This window comes from Emydura macquarii, unplaced genomic scaffold, assembly GCF_026122565.2.
Source record: "Emydura macquarii macquarii isolate MOO-44397 ecotype Brisbane River unplaced genomic scaffold, CSIRO-AGI_Emac_v2 contig_1230, whole genome shotgun sequence".
NCBI classification, from domain to species: Eukaryota; Metazoa; Chordata; order Testudines; family Chelidae; genus Emydura; species Emydura macquarii.
The window spans coordinates 7,633,240-7,658,113 of NW_027131367.1; the positions used below are offsets into that span (position 1 = coordinate 7,633,240).

Genomic DNA, 24,874 nt, shown 5'->3' on the forward strand with positions numbered 1-24,874 from the left:
CAAAAGTGTGCTCATTGTGTGTGTTCAAGGCTGTCCTCGACTTAGGTCAAACAGCCCATTTAACCCTCTTCCTCTTGCAAGCTGCATTACTTTATTATATGACCTTTATAGCAGCCTGATTACTGTGCAACCAGCTGAGAATAGTCTTGACCCTGCTGAGCATCTTGATAGAAACTTTCCCTTACTTTGACTAGCCAAATAGCAGCCTTTTTCATTTCCCGCCCACATTCCTCCTTCCCTTAATTCCTCCAGGAATCTCAGCAGGAATGTTATTACATTATTCTCTGTATCTGCCAACTTTGAACTCTGTAATGCTGTCAGCGATGGCACCAATCTAAACCAAGCAGAAGTTCCTCTTCCCTCTATTTATTATTAATCCATGCTGTGAGACGGGGAATTGCTGCGTCTTGGGCAAAAGTAGAAAAGGCAGCATTATCCTGGTTGGCCCAAGTGCTGCAAGAGACTCAGTCAGGTCAACTTACTCAGTTCTAATTAAGGACTGCTTGAGTGTGTTCATAATGTACTTTCTCACCTACAGAATTTTTCTTGAAATTAATACTCTTCCATTAATTAAAAGAGCTGTTTAGCTGTTTGTCTTATCTCTTCACTTAGGCCAAGGGACAACTAGGAGGGAGGCAGAGAGGCAAAGTATCTGTACTGTGACTGATTAGCAGCATAGCATGGGGTAGTGTGGGTTAGGAAATGTATGAGCCTCCAGCAACAAGAAAGAAAAATGAGGATTACTTCACCATGTATAACACAGTTTAGGACATATATGTGTTTGAAATTGTATATGCACTTATCACTGGGATTTAGCATGAAAGTATCTTTGCTTACAGGGTTCTGTTTGTCTTAATAATGTATAGTTGATCATTCAGATGCTTTTATTCTATATCCCTATTTTGTATGTTTGTGCACAGTCTATAGTAAACTATATTTAGTCTATAGTACTAGTAACATGATGTAGGATAAAAGGCATAGACCGAAGGCAGAGTTTGCTGTGGATAAAAATAGTGATGATCTTATTATTTTAAGATATCAGCCTAACTGCAGAATTTCTCTATTAAAAAGTGTGTAACTGAAGTTAACATGTTAATTTAAAAAAAACACTTCATTTTAAACCTGGCAAACTGCCCAATATCTACACTTTTTTCTTGGTCTAAACCTTTTGTTTGTTTTCACTGATACTATTCACTTATTAGTCAAATATGGAATACAAATGTTTGACAATGTATGAACCTAATAATGTAGGTTGAAACTTTTATTCTTGATTGGGTGCACACATACAATTGTAAGATGCAAAACTGATTGGAATGGAAATATTAAAAATACATTGGCTTAGAGTTCATACACCAAACCACCCTCTAAAGTATCATTTTCAAATAAAGGAATGCTAGGTCCTAGAATTCAAACTTCTGCATGTAATCATAATTTTGTGTCCTTTCATTGGTACCTCAGTTAAATGTTTTTTCAAGTCTAATATACTGTAATGGCCATCCAAATACTACAGAACACCCTGTTTCTTTATAGTTCCATTAAAATTAACTTGATTTTGCATTCTGTCCTTTCTTCCAGCTGCCATATTTCATGAATGAGCTAACGCTAACCGAACTTGACATGGGAGTAGCGGTGCCGAAGATCCTTCAAGCCTTCAAACCTTCTGTTGATCACAAAGGTAATGAACCCTTGGTTTGAACAGGAATTTCTCATGTTGATGGTAAAAGGGATGTTGATTGTTTTGCTTCTATTGCAGAATTAAAAGGACACTGTGACAGGTGCTGGGGGAATGAACCCCTAGCCAGTCCCCTGCCATGCTAGTTTAGCCAGCTCAGGGGCAGCAGAGCCGGTAGCTGGGCTGGGGCTTGATTGCCTGAGGGGAGGCAGTTGCACATGGGCACAGGCTCAGCAGCCTCCCAGGGGTGTGATTAAGCCATGAGCTGCAGCTGTCCTGCTGGCCCAGCAGGGTTTATAAGCCAGGCCCCAGAGGGTTTGAGAGGCCAGAGGGGGAAAGGAGTCGGGGGGAGGGGGGAGTGCAGAGGTGTTGCCTGTCTCCCTGGACCCTGAGCAGCCCCAGTGACAGCTGGTCCAGGTAAGGCCCTGTATGGTGGTGGGAGATTCTTGTGAACGTTGTAAATAAACCACTGGTGACTGCACGCTTGAGGGTCTCAGAGTCTTTTGTGGTCCAGAGAGACACCAAAGAGAGGCATGGCAAGGGGCCGCTGCCCCACACATTGTCAAGTTATAAACTATTTATTTTAAAAACACCTTACCCAGTGTTACTAATAACCTTTATATTTTTTAAAATAACCCTGTAGTTACCCTTGACCATTTGTGACTTGTTTACTTTTTCAGTTTCATTCAATTTGGACACACAGCTAGCTTCACTTGTGATTCTAGTCCATTTTTATTCCTCATTTCCTTTTATTGTTTACTGCTACAGTAGTTGGATGTAAACATTCCCTAGTGTCTGCAACCTAAACTATTTCCACTAAAATATTAAAAAAACACAAACAGAACCACCTCACAATTGTTTCTCTGATGTTCTGCAAAACTTTTTCTAAACAAAGCTCAAGATCTGGGTTTAAACTATCTAAGTGTCCCTCTTTAATTTCTCATTTGGCTACTGTTATTAAGAATGGATTTGTAAAACTGCTGACATTCAGTGATTATAAAGTGTCTTTAGCCCTCCAAATATGCTGTGTGTCTGAAAAGTTTTATAGACGATGTAGACTGGTGCAGGAGGCTGGGATCTGGTAAACTTGGGAATAGCAGCCCACTTTAAGGGTTCTCTTTAGCAAAACTTACTCTGACAAAAGACCGACTTTCCCTCTTCCTCCAGTTCTACTCCAGTGGAACTGCTGAGAGCAGAACTTGGCCCATGGATTTCAATATGAGTTTTGCTTGAGGGAAGGAGTGCTAAATAAAGCCCCTACGGGTTTGTCCTGCAAGGTACTGAGTGCCTGGCACCAATGTTATGACTTTTATAGATGAACAGCAAGGACGACTTTAAGGAAATATGATCTTCTCTTCCCAACTGAAAACCACTACCTTCACAGAATTATAGAAGTAAAGTTAAAATTTGAGGGAGTACAAAGTAGTAGAGGATCCAGCATCATTTCTCCACACCTAGATTATTGGTTCTTTGTCATAGCAGAACCCAGATCTGACATCTATTCAAGAGCTGCAGCCTTGCTCTGTGAAAACAATGATTCAGCAGAATACTATACTAATAAACCAGAAAACAGACATATGGCTGAGCTCTGAAAAGAGGCTGTATAAAAATAGCATTGTGGGGTTTTGTGCTTGTCTTTTAATGTCAAAGTTGATCACTTGTTAAGTTAAGTGATGATTTTCTTCCTGCCAGTCCTGGGAGCTGAAACCGAATCTGGGTTCTTTCGGGCTTTACTTATCACCAAAGCAAGGTATTTGTCATGGCCGTGACTTCTGTTGCCTTGGTAATTTCGTAAAGAGGCAGGATTTTTTATCAATCCACTCAAAGAATAGCTTAAACATCCTTCTTTGAAAAAATTCGAAGATCGACAGCTTGTTATAGCTTGGAAAAGGTCTGGGTGTATTTAAGTGTACATCAAATACTTTTAAAAAGAGGGGGGCAGGTAGGTCTTCTCCCTCTCCCTATTAACATAGAAGTCTGTTCTGATATTATATAAAACTGTTAGCTAGGAACTAGATTTTCAGTGTGTCCATGGGGCATGATTTTTAGCTGTCTCCTTTAGCAAACCTTTTTCTTTTAAAATTCCACCTCTTCTCTTTTCTGTTTTAACTTTGATGGTGACTTGTTGGAAATGTTTTTGAAGAATATAGTTCATCTACAGGAGGCTTATTTGACCCAGGGTATAGAAGGCTCTAATTGGTCTAAGGGGAAATGTTCACTTAAGGGAGCCTGTTGTTTACTATCCCTGCACATCTGCTTCATAACTTAGTCTCTCTCTAAAGCCATTTTCCCATCTTTCAGATAGTTGAGCCGCAGAGATGTCAGAATAAGAACTTGCTTCAGCTGGCACTCAGCAAGCAAAGTCTGGATCCTAACCATGCCCAGACTAATCATAACATGAGTCAGCATTGATTTATAATTGCCTCAGTTGTGGGGAATTTGGAGAACCTTATAGAGCCTTTAAGTCACAGAGGTTGAGTTAGCAAAAGATTAAACTCCGTTCATTTCTACAAACTGCAAACAAAATGATCATGGAAGTATCTAGAAACATACTAATCACCACCACTGAATCACCACTGATTATTCCATCCAAACACCATCATCTTCCTGTATTGTAAACTCTTTTGGGGGCTGAAAGCTTGCCTGTAAAACACCTGGCATGTGGTTGGCGCTCCATAGCCAGCTTTAATAAAATGTTCATTTTTCACTGAGTCTTAAAGTTTGTGTTCTAAGACAGCAAATAGTTTCACTGCTGCTGGAAATGGAACCTATTTTTTCCTGAGGGAAATAGAAATTCAATAGGTGAAATAATCTAGTATGCAATGAAGTATCTGGGAATTGGAACATGTTGCTTGTTCCCTAGCTACAATTCATCTGTGATCCCATTTCTGTTAAAAGTAATATTGCTAATGAAGTCTTCAATTATTTTTAGTAGTTTTTCTCCAGTTGTAGGGCTTTTTTTTTTTTTTTAAAGCTTGAAAATACTTTGAAAGAAGTGAATTTAGCAGACCACTTTATGGTCTGATAATTTTCTTCAACATTAAGCCACGCTTACTGGTGGTAATTGTATCTGATTTCCCATTTGCAAGTAGCTTCCATTACTATATTCTTTGTCTGTTTAGTTTAAGGCATTTCTATTTGGCATATCTTTTTGACAGAAATAGGTTCATGTTACTAGCTCCTGTGCTTTTCTGCTTATGTCACTTATAAAGCCCTGGGGAGCCCCGGCCTCTGTCATTGGTTCTTCAATAGAGATGAAGCAATTTTAGATGTGCACTACTAAGACAACAAGCCCCTGAGTAATTGCTTATGATGGACATGTTACTTCTTATATTCTTCTTTGGTACCAGAGACTTGTATGATTCTGTTTATAGTTTTGGTTTTGTAGCAGTTGAAACAGCATCCGAATCAGTGATTATACCATGGTCAGAAATCACGCTTACTAGTATCAGCCTTTTGCAGTCAAAATACAGTACTGTTCTTGACTTAAGAGGTGGGATGGCTAAAAATGATTAAAGTACTTTAAGAGCTAATTTCACAAAACTTAAAACAATTTTGAGACAGATCAGCTGGGAGGAAAATTTAATCAGAAAACTGCGAAGGGTCATAGGAAATTGTTTAAGAATACTTTACTAGAAGCCCAAAAAGACACAAAAAAGGAAGAAAGCTGTATTGGTTAAAAAGGTGACCTGGTTTAGAGAGGAGATGAAAGCAGTTATTTAAAATACACAGTATATAAATAAATAAAATATAACAAATAAGAGAGAAAGGGAAGTTGATAGTAATGACTATAAATCAGAAGCTAGGAATGATAGAAAAATGGAGAGGGAAGCAAAGGAACACAAAGAGAAAACTATGACCAGCAAAGATAAGGACAATAAGGAGTTTTAAAATATATTAGGAACAAAAAGAATCCTAATAATGGTATTTGTCCATTACTAGATGGAAATGGTAGAATTATCAAAAAGGCAGAAGTATTAAATCAATATTTCTCTCTCTATTTGGGGAAGAAAAGCTAATCGTATCATATTATAATACCTTTTCCATTCCACATGTATCTCAGGAGGAAGTTAAACTGGAGTTACTAAAGTCAGATGTTTTTAAATCAGCAGATCCTGACAACCTGAATCTGAGTTTTAAAAGAGTTGGCTGAGGAGCATGCTGAACTGTTAATGTTGATTTTCAATAAGTCTGGGAACACTAGAAAGTGCCAGAAGACTGGAAGAAAGCTAATGTTGTGCCAGTATTTAAAAAGGCTAAATGGGATGACCTAAGTAAATAAAGGCCTGTCAATCTGACATCAGTCCTAGACAAGATAATGGAGTGGCTGACATGAGACTCAATTAATAAGGAATTAAAGGAGGGTAATGTAATTAATGCAACTAAACATTGGTTTATGGAAGATAGATGCTGTCAAACTAATTTACATTTTTTACGAGATCACAAGTTTGGTTGATAAAGGTAAAAGTGTTGATTATAGTATACTGATATTTCTGTAAGGCATGTCACTTGGTACCACATGACATTTTGATTTAAAAGCTAGAAAGATGAAATTTAACACACATTAAATGGATTAAAGGTTGGCTCATAGGTCTTAAAATGTAATTGTAAACAGGGAATCATTGTTGAGCGGATGCATTTCTAGTGGAGTCCCACAGGGATCAGTTCTTGGCCTTATGATGTTTAACATTTTTATCAATGAACTAGAAGACAACATAGTCATCACTGATAGTTTTCAGAAGTCACAAAAATTGGGGGAGTTGTAAATAATGTAGAACCCAGGTTACTGATAGAAAACAATCTGGATCACTTGGTAAACTGGGTGCAAGCAAGCCATGTGTTTTAATACAGCTAAATGTAAACGTATATATCTAGAAAGAAAAATTTAGGCCATATTTACAGGATGGAGGAATCTATCCTGGGAAGCAGAGACTCTGAAAGAGATTTGGGGATTGTGGTGGATAATCAGCTGAACATGAGCTCCCAGTACAACATTGTGGCCCAAAGGGCTAATGTGGTCCTTGGATGCATAATTGGGAATTTCCAGTAGAAGTAAAGAGGTTATTTTGGAATACTGTGTCACATTCTGGTGCCTACACTGTATGAAGGATGTGGATAAATTGGAGAGGATTTAGAGAAGAGCCATGAGAATGATTAAAGGATAAGAAATCATGCTTTATAGTGAGAGACTCAAGGAGTTCAGTCTATTTAGTTTAACAAAGAGAAGGTTAAGGGGTGATTTGATTCCAGTCTTATAAGTACCTACACGGAGATCAAATAGATGATAATGGATTCTTCAGTCTAGTAGACAAAGGTGTGACATCCAGTGGCTGAAAGATGAATTCAGACCGGAAATTTGTTAATTGTTAGAGTAATTAACCATTGGAACAATTTACCAAAGATCATAGTGGATTCTCCATCACTGGCAACTTTTAAATCATGATGGGGTGTTTTTCTAAAAGATCTGCTAGAGGAGTTATTTTGAGGAAGTTCTGTGTTCTCTGTTATACAGGAAATCAGAGTAGGTGATCACAAGTGGTCCTTTCTGGTCTTGGACTCTATTTAAGGTATTTTGCCGCAAAACTGACTTATTCTTTGAATGAGTTTTCATTCCTAAAAGCTATTACGTGAAAACTGTAGTATTATGAAGGAAAGAGTAGTTTATGTATTTTCTAACAAAATTACAGAAATATCTGAATACCAACTAAACCTGAATTTGTGAGTGAAAGCCAAAAGTGAAACCTGTTTAAAAGTAAATTGATCTTTCATAGCCTTTCAGTTTTATTAATCTAAAGTGGTGATAAGGTAAAATAGCAAGTAAGTTTTAAATTATTTTTTTTCATTTAGGTAGTGTGCTTATAGAGATTCCAAACTACATCATGCTTTGGAAAGCAAATTCCAAATGTCAAGAAAGAAATGTTCTTAGAGTACAAACCCATAACAATGATTTATCTCAGCCTGCCTTTCTTGAGTACATGAGCATCAACATTCGAAAGCACAATTACAATTGTATATTAGAGATACAACTCGCCTCTGGATAGACCATAGGGACAAATAAAAAACCTCTCTACAGAAAGTGTTTTGGAGGAATCTTCAGACACCTGCTCCTATCCTATCCAGTGAGAAATCAGTTGACAGTTTTATAGAGCAACCTGATCCCATAAAATGTAAGGTAACAGTAATAACTTTCTAGTGTTGGTCTTAATGCCAGATGCCTACATAGCTGAAGATTCTTCTTCTGTTCGTTGTAGTCTACACAGTCTTCAGTCATATCCCACCTGAAAAATAATCTGAGGATTCTGGGCTTTGTATAAAGGAAGGCTTGCTAAATTAATCTACTGACTGGGATACAGTGATAATGAGATTGTACATTGGGAGCATGGGAAATCTGGGAAATTTAACAGTTTCCACTTTAACTATGAATTTACTTGTGTTTGTGGGTTTAAGTCAGACTTTTAAGGGAATGTTTTCAACAGAGAATTAAATGTATATGCATCAGTCATGCCTACAAACACCTATGTTTGTGCCTATGAAGCAGCATTTCTCATGGTAATTTTAATACACAATAGGTACACAGATGCTGGTATTAATGGCTACAGCTTTTGCTGGTGGCAAAAAAAGTGCCTGCTATGATTTGACGGTCTTTTTAAAGACAATTATGCAATGCCATCTTTCCTGCTGATGCCTTATGGATGCCATCTTTGCTTTGCTTTGCTTATTTGAAGAACTCTTTCAGAACCTCACAAACAACAAATTTCCACTAATGCTTGATTACAAGAAACAGACATTCTGCTAATGTGACTTCGGTTCAGTTGAGCAATTATGGATGTTGACAGAGAGCAGTTTTTTAATTTAAACAGTGCTGTGTTAATACGCCCATATCTTGATAAGATGTGCTGTGGTGTTACTGTATTTTCATCAAGGTTAGGAAACAGACAATTTGACGACTAAATTGTACCATGACACACAGGACTTTTTTATACTGACAAATCAGTCACCTTGAGTAGAAGGGAACATCCTCTCTCTCAGTAATCTGATTGAATTGTTTCCTTTGCTTAATTTAATCTATTGTTAAAACATCATTGAAGTTGGGAGCATGCTGACTTACTGATTACATAAAGAGTTGCTCTCAGCTGTTCATATCTGTGATATCTGGTTCCCAATGCTCTCTCTAATTTTACCAGCAGAAAGTAAACAAGATTTTGTGTAAATTGGCATTTGTTTCCTTGTTTAGAAGCATAATGTGAAAGTCAACTCACATTCATCTGAATTGAATTGAATTGATTTATATTCAAATGAAACTAAAGACAGCTCACCTTCAGCATTATTTCTAATTGTATGATGATAGCAGACTTGGTATACTGTATGGCCTGCATCCTGGAGCTGTGGTTGGGGGGGCGGGTTGGACCCTGTATGTAGCAGCATTTCAGTTTTGCTGATGTGTGTTTGCAGAAAAGAGAACTATAGATACTTTGTATTCACATAGGCCTAAATTTTCAAAAGTGACTAATGTTCTTGGTGGATCAGTTTTTGGTTGCTCAACTTGACACACTTCAAAGGAGCCCTATTTTTCAGAAAGTATTGAGCACCTGCTCTCTGTATAGTGGGACTTTTTAAGGTATCTCAATTTGGGCAGCTAAAATCACTAATCACTTCTGAAAACTTAGATCTGAGTTTTTTATAGTCAGCCTTTTTAAAAGGTTTTGTTTGAATTTTACTTTTTTTAAATACTTGAATTATATTTGTATTGACCTGCAGTGCAGTAGAGCACTACAGCAGGAGAGTGTTAATTGTTCTTATTCACATAAGGTAAATCATTAGAGGAAATAAGGCCATTCAAAGATTTTTTTATTTTATTTTTTTTGTATTAAGGATCCTTAATGTGAATATATAGAAGTGTCATATCTCAAGGATTGTTTGAGTAAGATCATGCAATATTAGACTAATGTCTGATACATTCTCTAAGGGGCTCCGTCTTACCATTCAGGAAGGGATGGGACTCTCCTGCCCTTCCCCATCTCATTTTTTACAGTGGTTTAGAAATGATTGTGACCCTGTAGAGCCAGTAGAGGGAGTGATTGTCTAAGTTACAGTTTGAATATGCAGTTTCATTATTTAATGGTGATTATGATGATGATGTATAGATTTCTGAGCACCACCGTAGAGCTAGAACTTTACTAGTAATTAGTTAATTGTTTTGGTATTTTATCAAACCACTAAGTGAGTAATGTGGATTACTGAAAGTTATACACGCCCATAATTTGAGGCTAGTCTCACTTGGATTGCTAACTCGTGTTGCCTCAAAAGAATGTGTCAGGCTCCCTCTGGGGAGATTCTCCAGCCTCTTATTTTGAAAAAGAAAAACATACTGAACCTTTATTCTGGCGAAATCCCAGATCAAGTTAGAGGCTGCATGCCTCTGGCCACCCAGTGGCAGCAGTGGCTCCTCATGTTCCCAAGAAGAATGGGACATCTGGGACTAGAAAGGTGGCTGCTATGTGAAGCTGAGCAAATGGGAACTGTACCCTAGCTGTCAGGGATTCCATTGCAGTTGAATAAATGTTGAGCTGCAAACATTTTCTAAATGTTCATGTCCGAGATTTCCTCATTTGTGAAAATGGAGCATTTCTCTGTGGTATGTTCAGTGGCACCGGTGTGTGCGTGTCTACCACCATAGCACAGCTGACCTGTAGCTCTTCTCATTTGACAATCACTTCATGCGTCACAGGAGGACAGGACAGAACCGTACCATGGCTAACAATTGCATTTAGGAGCAAGGATGTATCACTCATTAAGGATAGGTACAAATATACAAGTCTCCAGAAATTCTCTTGGTCACTGTGATAAGAGGCTACTTGTACAAAGTGAATAACAATCAGATGATTGAAAGTGCAAGTGAAATATTACACTTGTGGAGCAACTTTCATGAGTGATCTATTTGGAGTTAGACCTCAGGAAAAAGTTTAATTTGAGTTAAAAGTGATTTAAGCATTCATATGTTACCTCAACAAGTCATGGCTGGCAGCAGAAGGGTTTTGACAAATCTTTATTTGATGCCCTCAGGGTGTAATGTTTAAAGAGAGATCAACTAGTTCAGGGACTCACTGTTTAAAAATAAAACTTTATGAAAACTAACGTTCTGTTATACTCACTTATAAAACAATGCCCCAGAGTGTTGGAATTTGAACCATAATGGCATTGTGGTAGTGTGGGCTCACCATCTAATGTAACGGGCACATCTATGTTACCTGCACTGTCCAAGCTGAGTGAAATTTGAAAAGTAAACAGCACAAGAGGTAAAAAGTAAGATATTTTCAAAATCTTTTCCATTTTGAAAAGTCTCTGGTGGTGGTAGTAAACCTATGAATGCTTTTGACATCACTTTAATGTAAAATGATTGTATATGTTACTTTAAATTGCAATGTCACATTTTAAAATTTTTAATTTTTTTATTAACAATTATAGGGCTATGGATTGATTTGGAAATGTCCTACAATGGGTCTTTTCTAATGACCCTCGAGACCAAAATGAATTTAACCAAACTTGGTAAAGAGCCTCTTGGTGAAGCACTGAAAGTTGGAGAGATTGGCAAAGAAGGGTAAGATATTACTGCACAAGGAAAAAACCAGACCTGTGTTAGAAAGGCAGGGCTAAGTTCTACCCTCAGATATTACTGCAGTTCCCTTCTAGATCAGTGGGAGTTGATGTTTGTATCTGGGGGCTGAATTTGGCCTTAAGCCAGTAAAAACATTTGGAATCAGGCAATTACATCTATTTATTGACATTTGATTATCTTCATAAACTAACTTTTTATAACAAGATAATATGCTTTATTATCTCATTTCTTCATTTTATTTAGACAATAGATTTTGATCTTAAGGCATCTTCCACTTGCATTAGAGCCCTGCTAAATGCTGAAGATAAATTAGTACATGAGGCATAAATATGCTGTCCAGAAGGACTAATTTAAAAAAAAAAAATTCTAAAGCTTTTGTAAGCAGAACAAAATACTATAAAAAAAAAATCCCAGATCTTAGAACATATAGATATTTAAATTACAAATAAGTAGATTTTAAGACTATTTTAAAATCAGTTCAATTAATTAATTATTTACCTGAGAGGTTCTGAATTCATTATTCTATATATTTCCTGCAAGAAAAAATGACACATTGCAAAATGCTAATTTCTAAAAGGAAAAATGTTGATAAACTAAAATATATGTATTTGAACATGTATAAGATCTCTTTCCAATGTTCTCTTCTTTGACACTGACAAATATGAAACAGAAGGATTTAGTTTAACTGCAAATACTGGATAAATACATCACCAGTGTAATTTCAGTGACACTAATAGGTTCCTGCTAGGGATGAATTTCATCCATTCTTGTCATGTAATTCTTAACGTATTCACCACATATTGCAGATACCCAAGTGTACCTAAATTAGACCATAAGAACGGTCATATTGAGTCAGACCAATGGTCCGTCTAGCCCAGGATCCAGTCTTCTGATGGTGGCCAATGCCAAGTGCTTCCAGGGGAATAAACAGAACAGGCAAACATTGAGTGATCCATCCCATCATCCACTCCCAGTTTCTGGCAGTCACAGGCTACGGACACCCAGAGCATGAGATTGCTTCCCTGATCATTTTGGCTAATAGCCATTGATGGACTTATCCTCTAGGAACTTCTCTCATTCTTTTTTGAACCCCATTTAATTTTGGCCTTCACATCATCCCTGGCAACAAGTTCCATAAGTTGACTGTGCATTGTGTGAAGAAATACTTTCTTTTATTTATTTTTAAACTGTGACCTAGTAATTTCATTAGATTACCCTGGTTCTTGTGTTAAGTGAAGAAGTAAATAACATTTCCTTATTTGCTTTCTCAACAATTCATGATTTTATAGACTTCTATCATATCCCCCCTTAGTTGTCTCTTTTCCAAGCTGAAAAGTCCCAGTCTTTTAAATCTCTCCTCTTAAGGAAGCTGTTTCCTTACTTTAGTCATTTTTGTTGCCCTTCTCTGTACCTTCCCATATCTTTTTTGAGATGGGGCAACCAGAACTGCATACAATATTCTATTTTCTGTCTTATTATCTGCCCCTAACGTTGTTAGCTTTTGTTTAGCTTTTTTGACTGCCACTGCAGACTGAGCGGATGTTTTTAGAGAACTATCCACAATGACTCCAAGATGTCTTTCTTGAGTGGTAACAGCTAATTCAGACCCCATCATTTTGTATATATAGTTGGGATTGCGTTTTCCATTATGTATTACTTTTCATTCATCAACATTGAATTTCATCCACCATTTTGGTGCCAAGTCATCCAGTTTTGTGAGATCCCTTTGTAACTGTTCGCAGTCTGCTTTGGACTTAATTATCTTGAGTAATTTTGTATCATCTGCAAATTTTGTCACCTGACTATTTACCCCTGTTTTCAGATCATTTATGAATATGTTGAACAGCACTGGTCCCAGTACAGATCCCTTGGAGACATCACTATTTACCTCTCTCCATTCTGAAAACTGACCATTTATTTCTACCCTTTGTTTCCTGTCTTTTAACCAGTTACTTATCTGTGAGAGGATCTTCCCTCTTATCCCATGACTGCTTACTTGGCTTAAGAGCCTTTGATGAGGGACCTTGTCAAGGGCTTCCTGAAAGTCCGAGTACACTATATCCGCTGGATCACCTGTGTCCACAAGTTTGTTGACACCCTCAAAGAATTCTAATAGATTGGTGAGGCATGATTTCCCTTTACAAAAGCCATGTTGACTCCTCCCCCAACAAATCATGTTCATCTGTGTGTCTGATAGTTCTGTTCTTTACTGTAGTTTCAACCAATTTACCTGGTGCTGAAGTTAGGTTTACGAACCAGTAATTGCCAGGATTGCCTCTGGAGCCTTTTTAAAAAATTGGTGTCACATTAGCAATCCTCTAGTCATCTGGTACAGAAGCTGATTTAAATGATAGGGACCACACTTAATAGTTCTGCAATTTCATATTTGAGTTTCTTCAGAGTTCTTGGGTGAATACCATCTGGTCCTGATGACTGATTCCTGTTTAATTTATCCAAAGCCTATTTAATTCCTGTTTAATTTGTTCAAAAACCTCCTCTATTGACATCTCAATCTGGCACAGTTCCTCAGATTTGTCACCTAAAAAGAATGGCTCAGGTGTGGGAACTTCCCTCACATCCGCTGCAGTGAAGACTTATGCAAATAATTCATTTAGCTTCTCTGCAATGGCTTTATCTTCCTTGAGTGTTCCTTTAGCACCTCGATTGTCTAGTGGCCCCACTGGTGGTTTGGCAGATTTCCTGCTCTGATGTACTTAAAAAGATGTATTTATTTATTTTGCTGTTAGTTGGAGTCTTTGGCTAGTTGCTCTTCAAATTGGCCTGCCTAATTATACTTTTACACGTGACTTGCCAGAGTTTATGATCCTTTCTATTTTCCTCAGTAGGATTTAACTTCCAGTTTTTAAAGGATGCATTTTTACCTCTAATCGCTTCTTTTACTTTAGCGATGGTAGCATTTTCTGATCATCTTACTATGTTTTTTAATTTGGGGTATACATTTGACTTGAGTCTCTTAAGGTGTTTTTTAAAAGTTTCCATGCAGCTTGCAGGCATTTCACTTTTGTGAACTGTACCTTTTTATTTCTGTTTAACTAGCTTCCTCATTTGTGTGTAGTTCCTCTTTCTGAAGCTAAATTACTGAACATTGTGTGAGCATAAACCAGTATGGATGTTACATTTTCAAAGAGCTTAGTTATTAGCTAGTCCTCAAACTATCCTTGTATAGTAAGTAAGAATGCAAGCATTAATGTTTAACCAGTGAGGGAAAGTAAAGCAGAGAGGTGGAGCAGCTAACCTATGATTACACAGCTATGGCAGAACTGAAAGTAGAACTTAGGTTTTTCTGACACCTATTTTCATCCCAACTCACTGGCTCTACATGCCATTCTTTTGCAGATGCCTAGGTATGTGCTGTTTAAGCATTAGTCTTGATTTGACTCTGTCATGCACAAAATTCCAAATGCTGAACGTGCCTTTGGTGAATCCATAGTGGTTTCCCATATTTCTTTCATAAATACATCTCTCCCATTTGTGCCTGAGGAATCTAATACCCTGCCCAGTTTCTTCTTTAGACTAATAGGTATTATGTGGTGCTACTGTAACACAAGTAATGTTGCAAATGAATGTGAAAGGATAACTGCATCCTGAATTACAACAGTTCAGACACTCCTAAGTCACTTTACTGAACAGTGTGAATAAACATGTCCACCTTTCAAAGCCCAATTTTGCATATATAATAGTTGTTTACCTCCTATGTTTAAATGAAAAATGCCTCCTAGATAAACTGGCTAGAAATTATACTGTATCCTATCTAACTTGTATTTGTGCTATTTTTCCTTCATTTTTTATAATGTTTGGATTCATCAATCTGTGGATTTGTATTTATCTGGTGAGTGGTATTTGTCAAATATCCATTTCATTTAGCTGTGGAATGCTGATTCTTTTTGTGCTATATATAACACCATTCAATGGGTTTTCTTTCTCTATGTTTAGAAGGAAAAGACATAGTAATTATATGCAAAGTGAGAGGCTAAGATACTGTCTGCCTCTGTTGCTGCCCCCTAGTGTCTCAGTACCATGGAGCCTGGAGGTAAAGACACCATTTCTGAATCCTTGGAAGCTAAGAATGTTCCTAAATTCATATGTCCTGTGCTAGTTTTGCTATGTAGTGAAGTCAGACTATAAGTATCCACTGGGGTCCTCGAATTTTCATTGTTCAAAGTAACTGTTTTTCCTTCCAGCAACAAACTAGAATGTCAGAGTAGTTACTGAGAGATTAGCAGTCACTGAACAAACAGTAGGCAAAAACTCCATGAATTAGTACATACCCACTGCCAACAAATCTGGAAAATATACCTGCAAATCTAACCTTTTGTTGGTGTATAAACAAAACTGTCCCTTAAAATTATTGAAAGCTAATTTGCATGCTTAAAACATAATCTGCTCTATTCTGAAGTATATTAAAGTGAGATTTATAGCAATGCTAAATTACATGAGGTGTAAAAAGGAAATACAAGCAAAAACGCATTAATGACCAAATTCTGCACTGTTGCACAGATAAATCTGGAATCTGAAGTCAGTGGGCTGGACTCTGCTCTGTTTTACTGATGTTAAATGTGTAGTAAATCCACTGAAGTCAGATGAGTTACTCTTGATTTACATCAGTGTCCTTGACAAAAAGAATGTGATCCCAAATATTAAAAGGGGCTTTTCTACACAATGCTCCCTGCCCCTCCCCCCAAAAAAAGCAAACACCTATCGAGATGGAGATTCTGCTTCCCCTCCCTCAACCCTACAGAATTGTCTTTGTATGGATTTATATCTTTACAATGAAAGGACAGTCTCTGAAATACAGTGGGCAAATCCACTGATTTCACGCCTCCTTTTTTTAATCTACCATAATTTGAATTCTCACCCAGCAATCATTTACCAGTAAAGTAAATATTAATATCCGTAACTAGGCAATATATACTTTGAATTTAGAACTATTAACTGCAACTGTATTAGCCCCTTCAGATGGCCTCTCCTGAGTGTGCATGATGCCTAGGGCCAGATGTTCATCAGTTTGACCCATCATCACTTCTAATACACTTTTGTTTTTACCATATACAATGAATACCAGTGAAGCTTCTGAAAATGAAATGTAAAATCTGAAGAATATGGAAACCTTAGTAACAGGTTATCTTAATTCAAACTATTAAAATTAGCACAGTGAAGTATTATTTCAGATTATGTCAGGATAATTGCTAGGACAAATAGAACTGAAATCCATGCTTCTGAATCCAAGTTTGAAATGGTCATAGTCAGTGCCCTTCAGTGGAGAAGGGAGATAGTAATATGTAAAACTTCTACATAGCTATGGGGGAATATTACTCATTACTTCAGTACATATAACCATACCACAATATGATTTAGTTGCTATATAACTGCAAACAATGCAAAGCATGTTGTCTCCATAGTCATGCAGGTATTTCTGACAAGCACTTTAAAAATAAAACATAGCCACATAATGGTGTAAAAATTGGAGAATCTTCCTGACAACCCAGACATAATCACATGCCTTTACTGAGCCAGTAATGAAGAAGTGAGATATTACTTGCCCATCTGAAGAAATCATTCTCCCCAGACCAGTTGTTGAGGTAGGGTTTTGCAAGGCTAGTGAAGGATGAGAAGCAGGCTGCAGGTCTGTCACATCAGGAAATTTTGGTCACAATGCTGCTGTCACTGTCCTATATATATAAATAAAGCCTTTTTACCCTTCTCTGCTCCCCCTCCGCCTCTCCCCCCCCCCCCAAAAAAAAAAAAAAAAAAAAAAAAAAAAGATTGAGAGAGAGAGAACCACTGCTGGGCAAAACTGAATGGAAAAAGTCATATTGAAAACTTTCCAATGAAGTCTTTGGAAACTGGAGTTTCCTGAGTGGTGAAATGTTATCTCTAGAAGCCTGTGTTAACAGACAGCATTGGGATATCTGCCTTTTGGCATGAAAGGGTTTAAGTAACATAGAGGAAATAAAAAATAGACATAATAAAGCAATCATAAATATTTCTCTCTGAGCAAGTGAATCTTTCTTTCAACATCTTTTTTTCAAGTAATTATATTACTATTGCATGTCCAAAATGCTTTCCAAATGTTAAACCCTCATGATAGGAAAATTGAGGCAGGGAGTTAAATGACTTGCCAATGCACCACAATGAGTCAATGGCAAAACAAGGATTGGAACTTGGACCCTCCTGGCTCCCGGCATTATGCTTATTCTGCCAGACTACGCTGCCTGAGACATGTGCACCTTTATTATGCCTCCCCAGATGACACCTCACCTTCTGCCAAGTGGTACTTGTTTTGAGTATGGGTGAGATTTGTATAAACAAGTGGGGAAATCTCAGTTCAGTGCAGACCATGTATAAATGAGCATAGGCAGCTGACTGAATGTAACCTTTGCTGAAGTGCCTAGAGCCAAATTGACTCTGGAGCTACAACAGCCACAAAAGCCTGCATCCCAAATAGCTGGATAAAGACATCTACCTCATTTGAAAAAGGCAACAAAACTGGTTAGCTTTAAGTTGCTTTCAGTCCCTCATATAAATGAACTTTGTCGGTATAAAAAGAGCTGTTGCGACTGTCCGCTGTTACTCTATCAAAAACAGTATCTTGCATTAATGTTTTGGACAGTACTGAAGTGTGTTGGGGTATTGTTCCCATGGAGAGCACTCAAACGCAAAATGCAACTCTGTTGAGTCAGTGCCAGTGAGCAAAACGTGAAATGGCTGCTCTATAAACAAATGACTGTAGCAGGTCTCAGACAGCATACCAGAGATTTCTATATGCAAATACTGGCAGGCTAATCCACATTTAGAAATGCAGTTCAGTCTCCTACATAATATTATTCCTCCTGGTTGCAGTATACTATGTAATAATATAGGGTACAAATGGGAGTTCAGTAAAATCCCATACAGTAAGCACAAGAAGGTACTTTTGAGAATGGCACACCCTTATGTTGTGATCTTGTAGTGTGAACCACTCACAATATACTGAGATTCAAAGAAGTCATCTTTGTCACTTAATTTAATTGAGAGAGGACTTGCTGATGTCTTGGCCAGTTGAGTCATGGTTGTGGGATTATTTTAGGAATGCTCATTACTTGGGCTAATAAAACAGGTACTATTGTGAGAGTGACCTCTTTAAGCCTTGGCCTACAAGCATCACTTTTGGGTGCTCTGATGAAAGCAGGGAGCTACAGTGGGGTTGCACCTATGTAGAAATCTTTGGGGAAGGTCAAATCCAAACATCACAATTTGATCCTAGCTAGTTAAAAGGGAATTTGAGATTATGGCCCTCGTTCTTTAAGCATGTTCTTAGGGAAGAATGCTGTGTATTGTACTTGCACTTTCCTTTAGATTGTTAGGACTCTATACAGCACACATAACATCTTCCTCTGCCCACTTACAGTACAGTGACAATGGCTTCAGTCTGATTCCTTTGAAAAATGGAAACATGAGAACAAAACCATCAAAACAAAAATGAAAGAAAACCCAGCTATAAACTGCATTTTCTTAATCAGCTGTGAAACATTACACAAGCAAAACGACAATCCTGAGTAATTCTCTCTTGGCCGAAGCTTTTGTTGTGTAGCTGCTTAAAACTCACCTGCACTTGCATTACAAAAGATATATTAATGTCAAAATATATTCACCCATATCCTTCCCTAAATTTGAATCTGTTGCAAAAGGATTTGATTTGCATTTGAGCACAAAATAACTCCAAAGAGTGAGTCCAGGAATTAGTTGCTATTGTGTAATATTTTATACCCTGATTAAGAGCAACATTTATTCTTCATGAAGTAGTGTTCCACTGGGTGCTCCACTTCAGGGGTGCGTGAGCCTTTTGAGCCCTTGATCAGAGATTTCCAGTTAGCAGGGTCCATTTGGTCCACTCATGCATCCTTTGTCTCCTCGTGCTGCATACTGAAGCAATAGAATGCACAAGCAGATGGCCCTTAGTTCCTTCTCAAGCACCTTGGTCTGAGGTGGAACCCTAGCATGTCTGTCTGGAGCGTGCCTCAGCTTTTCTAATATTTCTATAGTGGTTAGTAAAGTTACTTAAATAAATAGAAAGTAATGGTCCCATCACCTGCTTCACCTGTGTGTCCAACCATTGTTCAGGCTCCTGACCATTCCTCATCTCCTGTCACAGGATGCAAGTTGCATGCTGAAGGTCCCAGCCTAGTGGTTCTTCGCCTCAAGGGATTGCTCCTTGTTGGTTCATGGGGTTAGAATCCCTCCTGCTGTATGGAAGTACAACAGGTGTTACTGAATGGTAGAACGAGTTCAATTTGCACTACTTATCTGCAGAAATGCAAGAGATTCTTCCATAGTGATGGTGTCACTGCCTGGTACCTGATTCGGTGCTGCTTTCAGTCATCCTGGATTATCTGTTGGAGCTAAAGAAATCGCGGTTATCAGTTAGTTTGATTAAGGTTAATTTGGCCACAATATTGGCCATTTATCCTCCAGTGGAAAGATTCTCTGTATTTGCTCATCCTCTATCATCTAGACTTATTAAGAGTTTGGGGGAATCTCTATCTACAGATTAGGAACACTGTCCCAATTTGGGACCTCAATTTGGTATTCAGTTACCTTATGAGATCTCCATTCAAACCAATGGCAATCTATTTTCTGTTGCATATGTTTATGAAGACAGCCTTTTTAGTAACTATCTCATGGACTCACAGGATCAAGGAGATTGAGGCCTTGACAGCAGATTCTCCATTTATGGTGTTCTTTATGGACCAGGTCTCTTCACGCCCACACCCTAAATTCTTACTTAAGGTTCTGTCGGAGTTCCACCTTAATCCATTCATCTATCAGAGTTTTTCCTGAAGTCACATAGTTCTCTATAGGAATCCTGTTTCTGTACCTTGCAAAATAGAAGGGAACCAAGCAATGTACGAAGTCACCTAGGCCTGATCTACACTGGCAATGGAGGTTGACGTAACACCACTTACATTGACCCCCTAAAGTATGCGTCTCCACTGGCACGTAAGTTCCACTGATCTAAATCACGGTAAAAGTCAACCTAATAAAACCACCTCCACAAGTGGCGTAGCACTGAAGTCTAATTCCATGGGTCGCATTTGTGTCAGTATAGGCAAGAGTGCAACGTAAATCAACGGCATTGGCTTTGAATGACCATTTCCGGTGTGGACAGCGTGGAGAGAGCTTTGTAGCTGAACCGCTCATGGCGACTGCACGGTCCAAACATGTTCCAGCATGGAGTCAATCAGAGGTCTTGGATCTCATCGGTCTGTGGGGTGAAGAGTCTGTTCTGGCTCAGCTCTGAGCCAGCAAAAGAAATTTGGATATCTACAAGAAGATATCTCGTGGCATGTTGGAGAAGGGGAAAAACGGGGATGCGCAGCAGTGCCACGTTAAGATCAAAGAGCTGAGGCAGGCTTATCAGAAAGCTTAGGGAAGCTAACGGCCATTCTGGCTCCTTGCCCAAAACATGCCATTTTTATGAGGAGCTGCATGCGATTCTCAGCAGTAACCCCACCACTGTGCCACCACACAGCACAGATACCTTTGCAGAATCCCAGTCCAGCATGAATGAGGACTCTCTGGACGAGGAGGATGAGGAGAGCAGGGTGCAGGAGAGCGGAGTATCCATTCTCCCTGAGAGACAGGACTTGTTCGTTACTCCAGAGCAGCCCTGCCCCACACAGGACAGCGGGACTGATTGAGATGCCGGGGAAGGCACATTTGGTGAGTGTGTGTGTAAAATCTAATTTTTGCGGTTATGTCCCAGTCCAGCTTCTTAAAAGCAGTTTGGGTTTTTGAGGGGATGGGGATGGGCTTCCTGGGTATTGCCAAATTTTAGTGGAGGTTTACTCCCGGGACAGACTGTTTATGTGCAGAGATATGCGCTGAGAATCCTCTGTGGATATCTCAAGGAAACTGTCATGTAGGTAATCTGTAATCCTTTGCAGAAGGTTTCTGGGGAGGGCAGCCTTATTTCTTCCGCCACGGTAGGAGACTTTACCCTGCCATACTGCAATTAAATGAGCAGGCATCATCGTGGAACACAGCATAGCAGTATAAGGGCCAGGCTTGTATCCTGATGCTTGCAGCAAATCTTCCCTTTCTGCCTGCATTACCCTCAGGAGACTGATATGGCTTAGCCTTGTGAACATGAAAGAGAGTTCTTTTTACATTGTAACATTTCTTTTATTACTTTGGGTCAGCTAACAATGGCAATTCTGTGCTTTGCTTTTCTTACAGTCGACACTTTGGCCTTCAACCCACCTTACAGAACTCCTGCTGAAAGACTTTCCCAGATTAGGAAGCGGGGGGAAAAAACACGGGATGACATGTTTAGCGAACTAATGAATGCCTCTGTGGCTGCTGACACAGCGCTCAGAGCTTGGAGGATGTCCTTATCTGAAAAACTAGACATGGACCTGGAACACGGAAGATCAGCACAGGAGTGGGAGCGTGATACGCAACAGGAGATGTTGTGTATTATAAGGGATCAGTCCGACATGTTGAGGCATCTGATAGATTTCCAGAAAGAGCAGTGGCAGGACAGACTCTCTCTGCAGCCCCTCCAAAACACTCCACTGCCTATCACTTTATCAGCCTCCACCCCCAAGTGCTCTCGGAGGAGGCTGAGCAGGGTGCAGTATGTGCTGCACTCCACACCGGTGTAGGCGAGCAGAAAGACGTGACGGCTTATGTAAGAACTGCACGCAACCACAGTTGCTTGCACAGTGACACTTTACAATGTTAACTTATCCTCCTTTCCCTGCATTGAAATGGGTCACAAATAAAACTTTGCAGCTTTAAAAAACATCTGTCTTTATTCATTCAGAGCTTGGGCGGGGAAAGAAAGAGAGGGGCCACTGGTGTGAGGGTGGGGGGTGGGAAAGAGACAGGCAAAACAGAGACATCCATTACTGAGGTTCATTGCAAAACCGATTTTTTTCAATGCTTCCCGTTGGCGAAGTGCTCCGCTGCAGCTCCTGTCTCGCCTTTGAAAATACTGCAGGATAAGCCGTGAGGTATTTGTGATGCTCACAATGATAGTGCAGAGCTGAGCGCGGGCACCATGCCTCTCCAGCAATGGCGTGCGCACGGCATAGAAAAATGGCGTGAAATAGTGTTTGCAGTTTGTTTGAGACAAGAAGGGAGGGGGAGGAAACACGTTGCATCATGGGTGTGATCACACTCTTGCGACTTCTACAATTTGGTGGGTGAATTGACTTCACTCTGCAGTGTAGACATACCCCTCATTTCCTTTACAGATAGATCCATGGGGTTCTCGATCTCTACTCAGAAACTATTAAAATGGATATCGAGATGCATTATCACTTGTTATGATTCTGTGGGTGTTCCCCTCCCAAAAGGGTGATAGTACAATCAACTAGCTCTCAGGCAACATATATGGCATTACTGAAGAATGTAACGGTATCTGAAATATGTAGGGCCACTACATAGGCTTCAATTCATGCATTTTTTGAAACGTTACGCCCTGATCCATGCTGTCAGATCTGATGTGGTACTTGGTTCTGTAGTACTGTCTTTGGTTCTGGACTCAGTTCGAAGCTCCCTTCTCCATCTGGAATACTGCTTGGAAATCACCTGAAGTGGAGCATCCATAGGGAGGCTACTAGAAGAAGAGGAGGTTACTCACTTGCTGCAGTACCTGTGGTTCTTAGATGTGTGTCCCCTATAGGTGCCCCAGCACCTATTTGCCTTTCTCTGTGCTTCAGACTGCTCCATAGAGGACATTTTGGGTGAAGAAGGAACTGAGGGCGGTTTGCCTGTGCACCTCTGTATAGTCTTCTTATCTGACATTAGGAGGCATAGGGCACGTGCGTAGGCCGAATGGACGCTGCTAACTGAAAATCTCCAATCAAGGGCTCAAGAGGCATATGCGCACCTGAAGTGGAGCACCCATTGGGAGGGACATCTCAAAGAACCTCAGTTACTGCACAAAGTGAGTAACCTCTTCTTTGCGCCATTATCCCGCTCCTCCTAATCGATGATGGACTCTCTTCAGCAGAAATTACACTATTGTCATGTACACCAGGTCACTGTGCCTCACAGATACAATGAGCTACACATTGAGAAGCCTGCAGAACCATTTTCCAGTGGATCCCTGGGGGAGGGGAAATGCTTACCACAAAGAGACCAATGGGAGATTGTATCGCCAGCTAGTGTAGAATGGAGGGAATGCTACAAAATACTTTTTAAGGAATTTTAGTACCTAGAATTATTTTTCTTTTTGTCTAGTAGCAAAATGTCTTTCTTACCCTTCTCTTTTAAACTGTACATTAGGGAAATGTATATCCGTGTAACTACATTAACTAGCTGCAGTGATACAAACTACTAATGTAACCACACCAATTAATTACAACACTGCAAGTTTCCTTGATGTAGACAGAAACTTGAGAATTGATTCTCTAGTGCCCTGCACCTTGTGTAATCACTTAGTCATGCAAAGGGGATGTAGAATACTATCAATTTCAGATGTGCATGAATACATTATTTAGAAGACAATGGAAAATAAGGCCCAGTATCCTTCTGAAATTCCCATTTAGCCTTTTTTTCCCTTCTCTCTCACCCATTGAGGTCTGTGAATTCCTAGAGGAGGTGTTGTCTTCATAACTACTAATGATCATTGAATTTGGGTGAGAAAGTCTGAAGTTGAATGTCTTAAGTACCAACAGTGTGCACAGCACACCGCTCTGAATAGATTTCAATTAAAAAAGAATATGTAAGGTGCTTTAAGTTTCATGCCAGTAAGTAGATGTAGGTGCAGTAAGAGAGCCTGAGTTCAAACAAGTTGCCCATGTAGGGGCCAGAAGAGATAAGGTGTAGGAGGAAAAGCAGCTAACAGAAGGATGTAAGTTGAAGTGTGTGTGAACAGGGTATTTTCTCTTAAACCACGGTCTGGGCCTTCAGCATGTAGATTTTGCTCAGATTTTCTTAAAATTGGGTAGCTTCCTGTATATCCACCTACCAGTTTGTAGTTTACACCAACTTTACACGTTGCTTCTAAATCTGGTACTTGACAACTATTATGGTAGGTGTATGCAAAGGACCCATGTGACTCTGGTAGTGACCAGGGATAATAGCATGTGTACATATGTGAAGCATAAAACTACACCTGGCATGGCACAGTACACTTTTTAACGCCAAAATCAAAACTGAAACTTTCCAGTCTGGAACCCTTAGTCAAAATTTGCGTTGAATAGAATCCTAGGTTGGCATTCAGTATAAATGCGCCCATTCAGCACAAGATATAGCTGCATATTCTCATCTCAGCATTTTAAAAAACTCATGTTTGTCAAAAGTTTTTTTTAAAAAAAAACAAACCCATTCATTTTATTCAAATCTTTTGGAAAGCAACTAACACCAAAAAGAATGTATCTGCAAAACATAATTAAAGTCATCTCCCATTCCGTTAGGTGGCATGCAAAATAGCCATTGTGTTTTCTGTCTTGCCATACAACACCCTCTCATTTCATGCAGCTTTACTGAGGAAAAACAGGCCTCTGTGTAAATAATCATGTACATTTAATGCAGGGACTCTGCAGCCAATCCCAGTGTGCATTTGTTTGTTTGTT

At 39.1% G+C, this 24,874-nt stretch overlaps 1 protein-coding gene and 1 long non-coding RNA gene across 4 annotated transcripts in view; both read left to right on the plus strand.

Moving 5' to 3' along the window:
- Positions 1 to 24,874, plus strand: part of TEX2 (testis expressed 2) — a 118,574-nt gene that overhangs the window by 85,802 nt on the left and 7,898 nt on the right. For all 3 annotated transcript variants that reach the window (XM_067547356.1, XM_067547357.1, XM_067547358.1), the window contains 2 exons: positions 1,576 to 1,675; positions 11,138 to 11,270. In XM_067547356.1, the coding sequence (XP_067403457.1) occupies positions 1,576 to 1,675; positions 11,138 to 11,270 (233 nt within the window). The remainder of the gene's footprint in view (positions 1 to 1,575; positions 1,676 to 11,137; positions 11,271 to 24,874) is intronic.
- Positions 17,108 to 22,092, plus strand: LOC137152620 (uncharacterized). The gene is made up of 2 exons (XR_010919553.1): positions 17,108 to 21,008; positions 21,525 to 22,092. It is a non-coding gene; the product is annotated as an uncharacterized lncRNA (long non-coding RNA).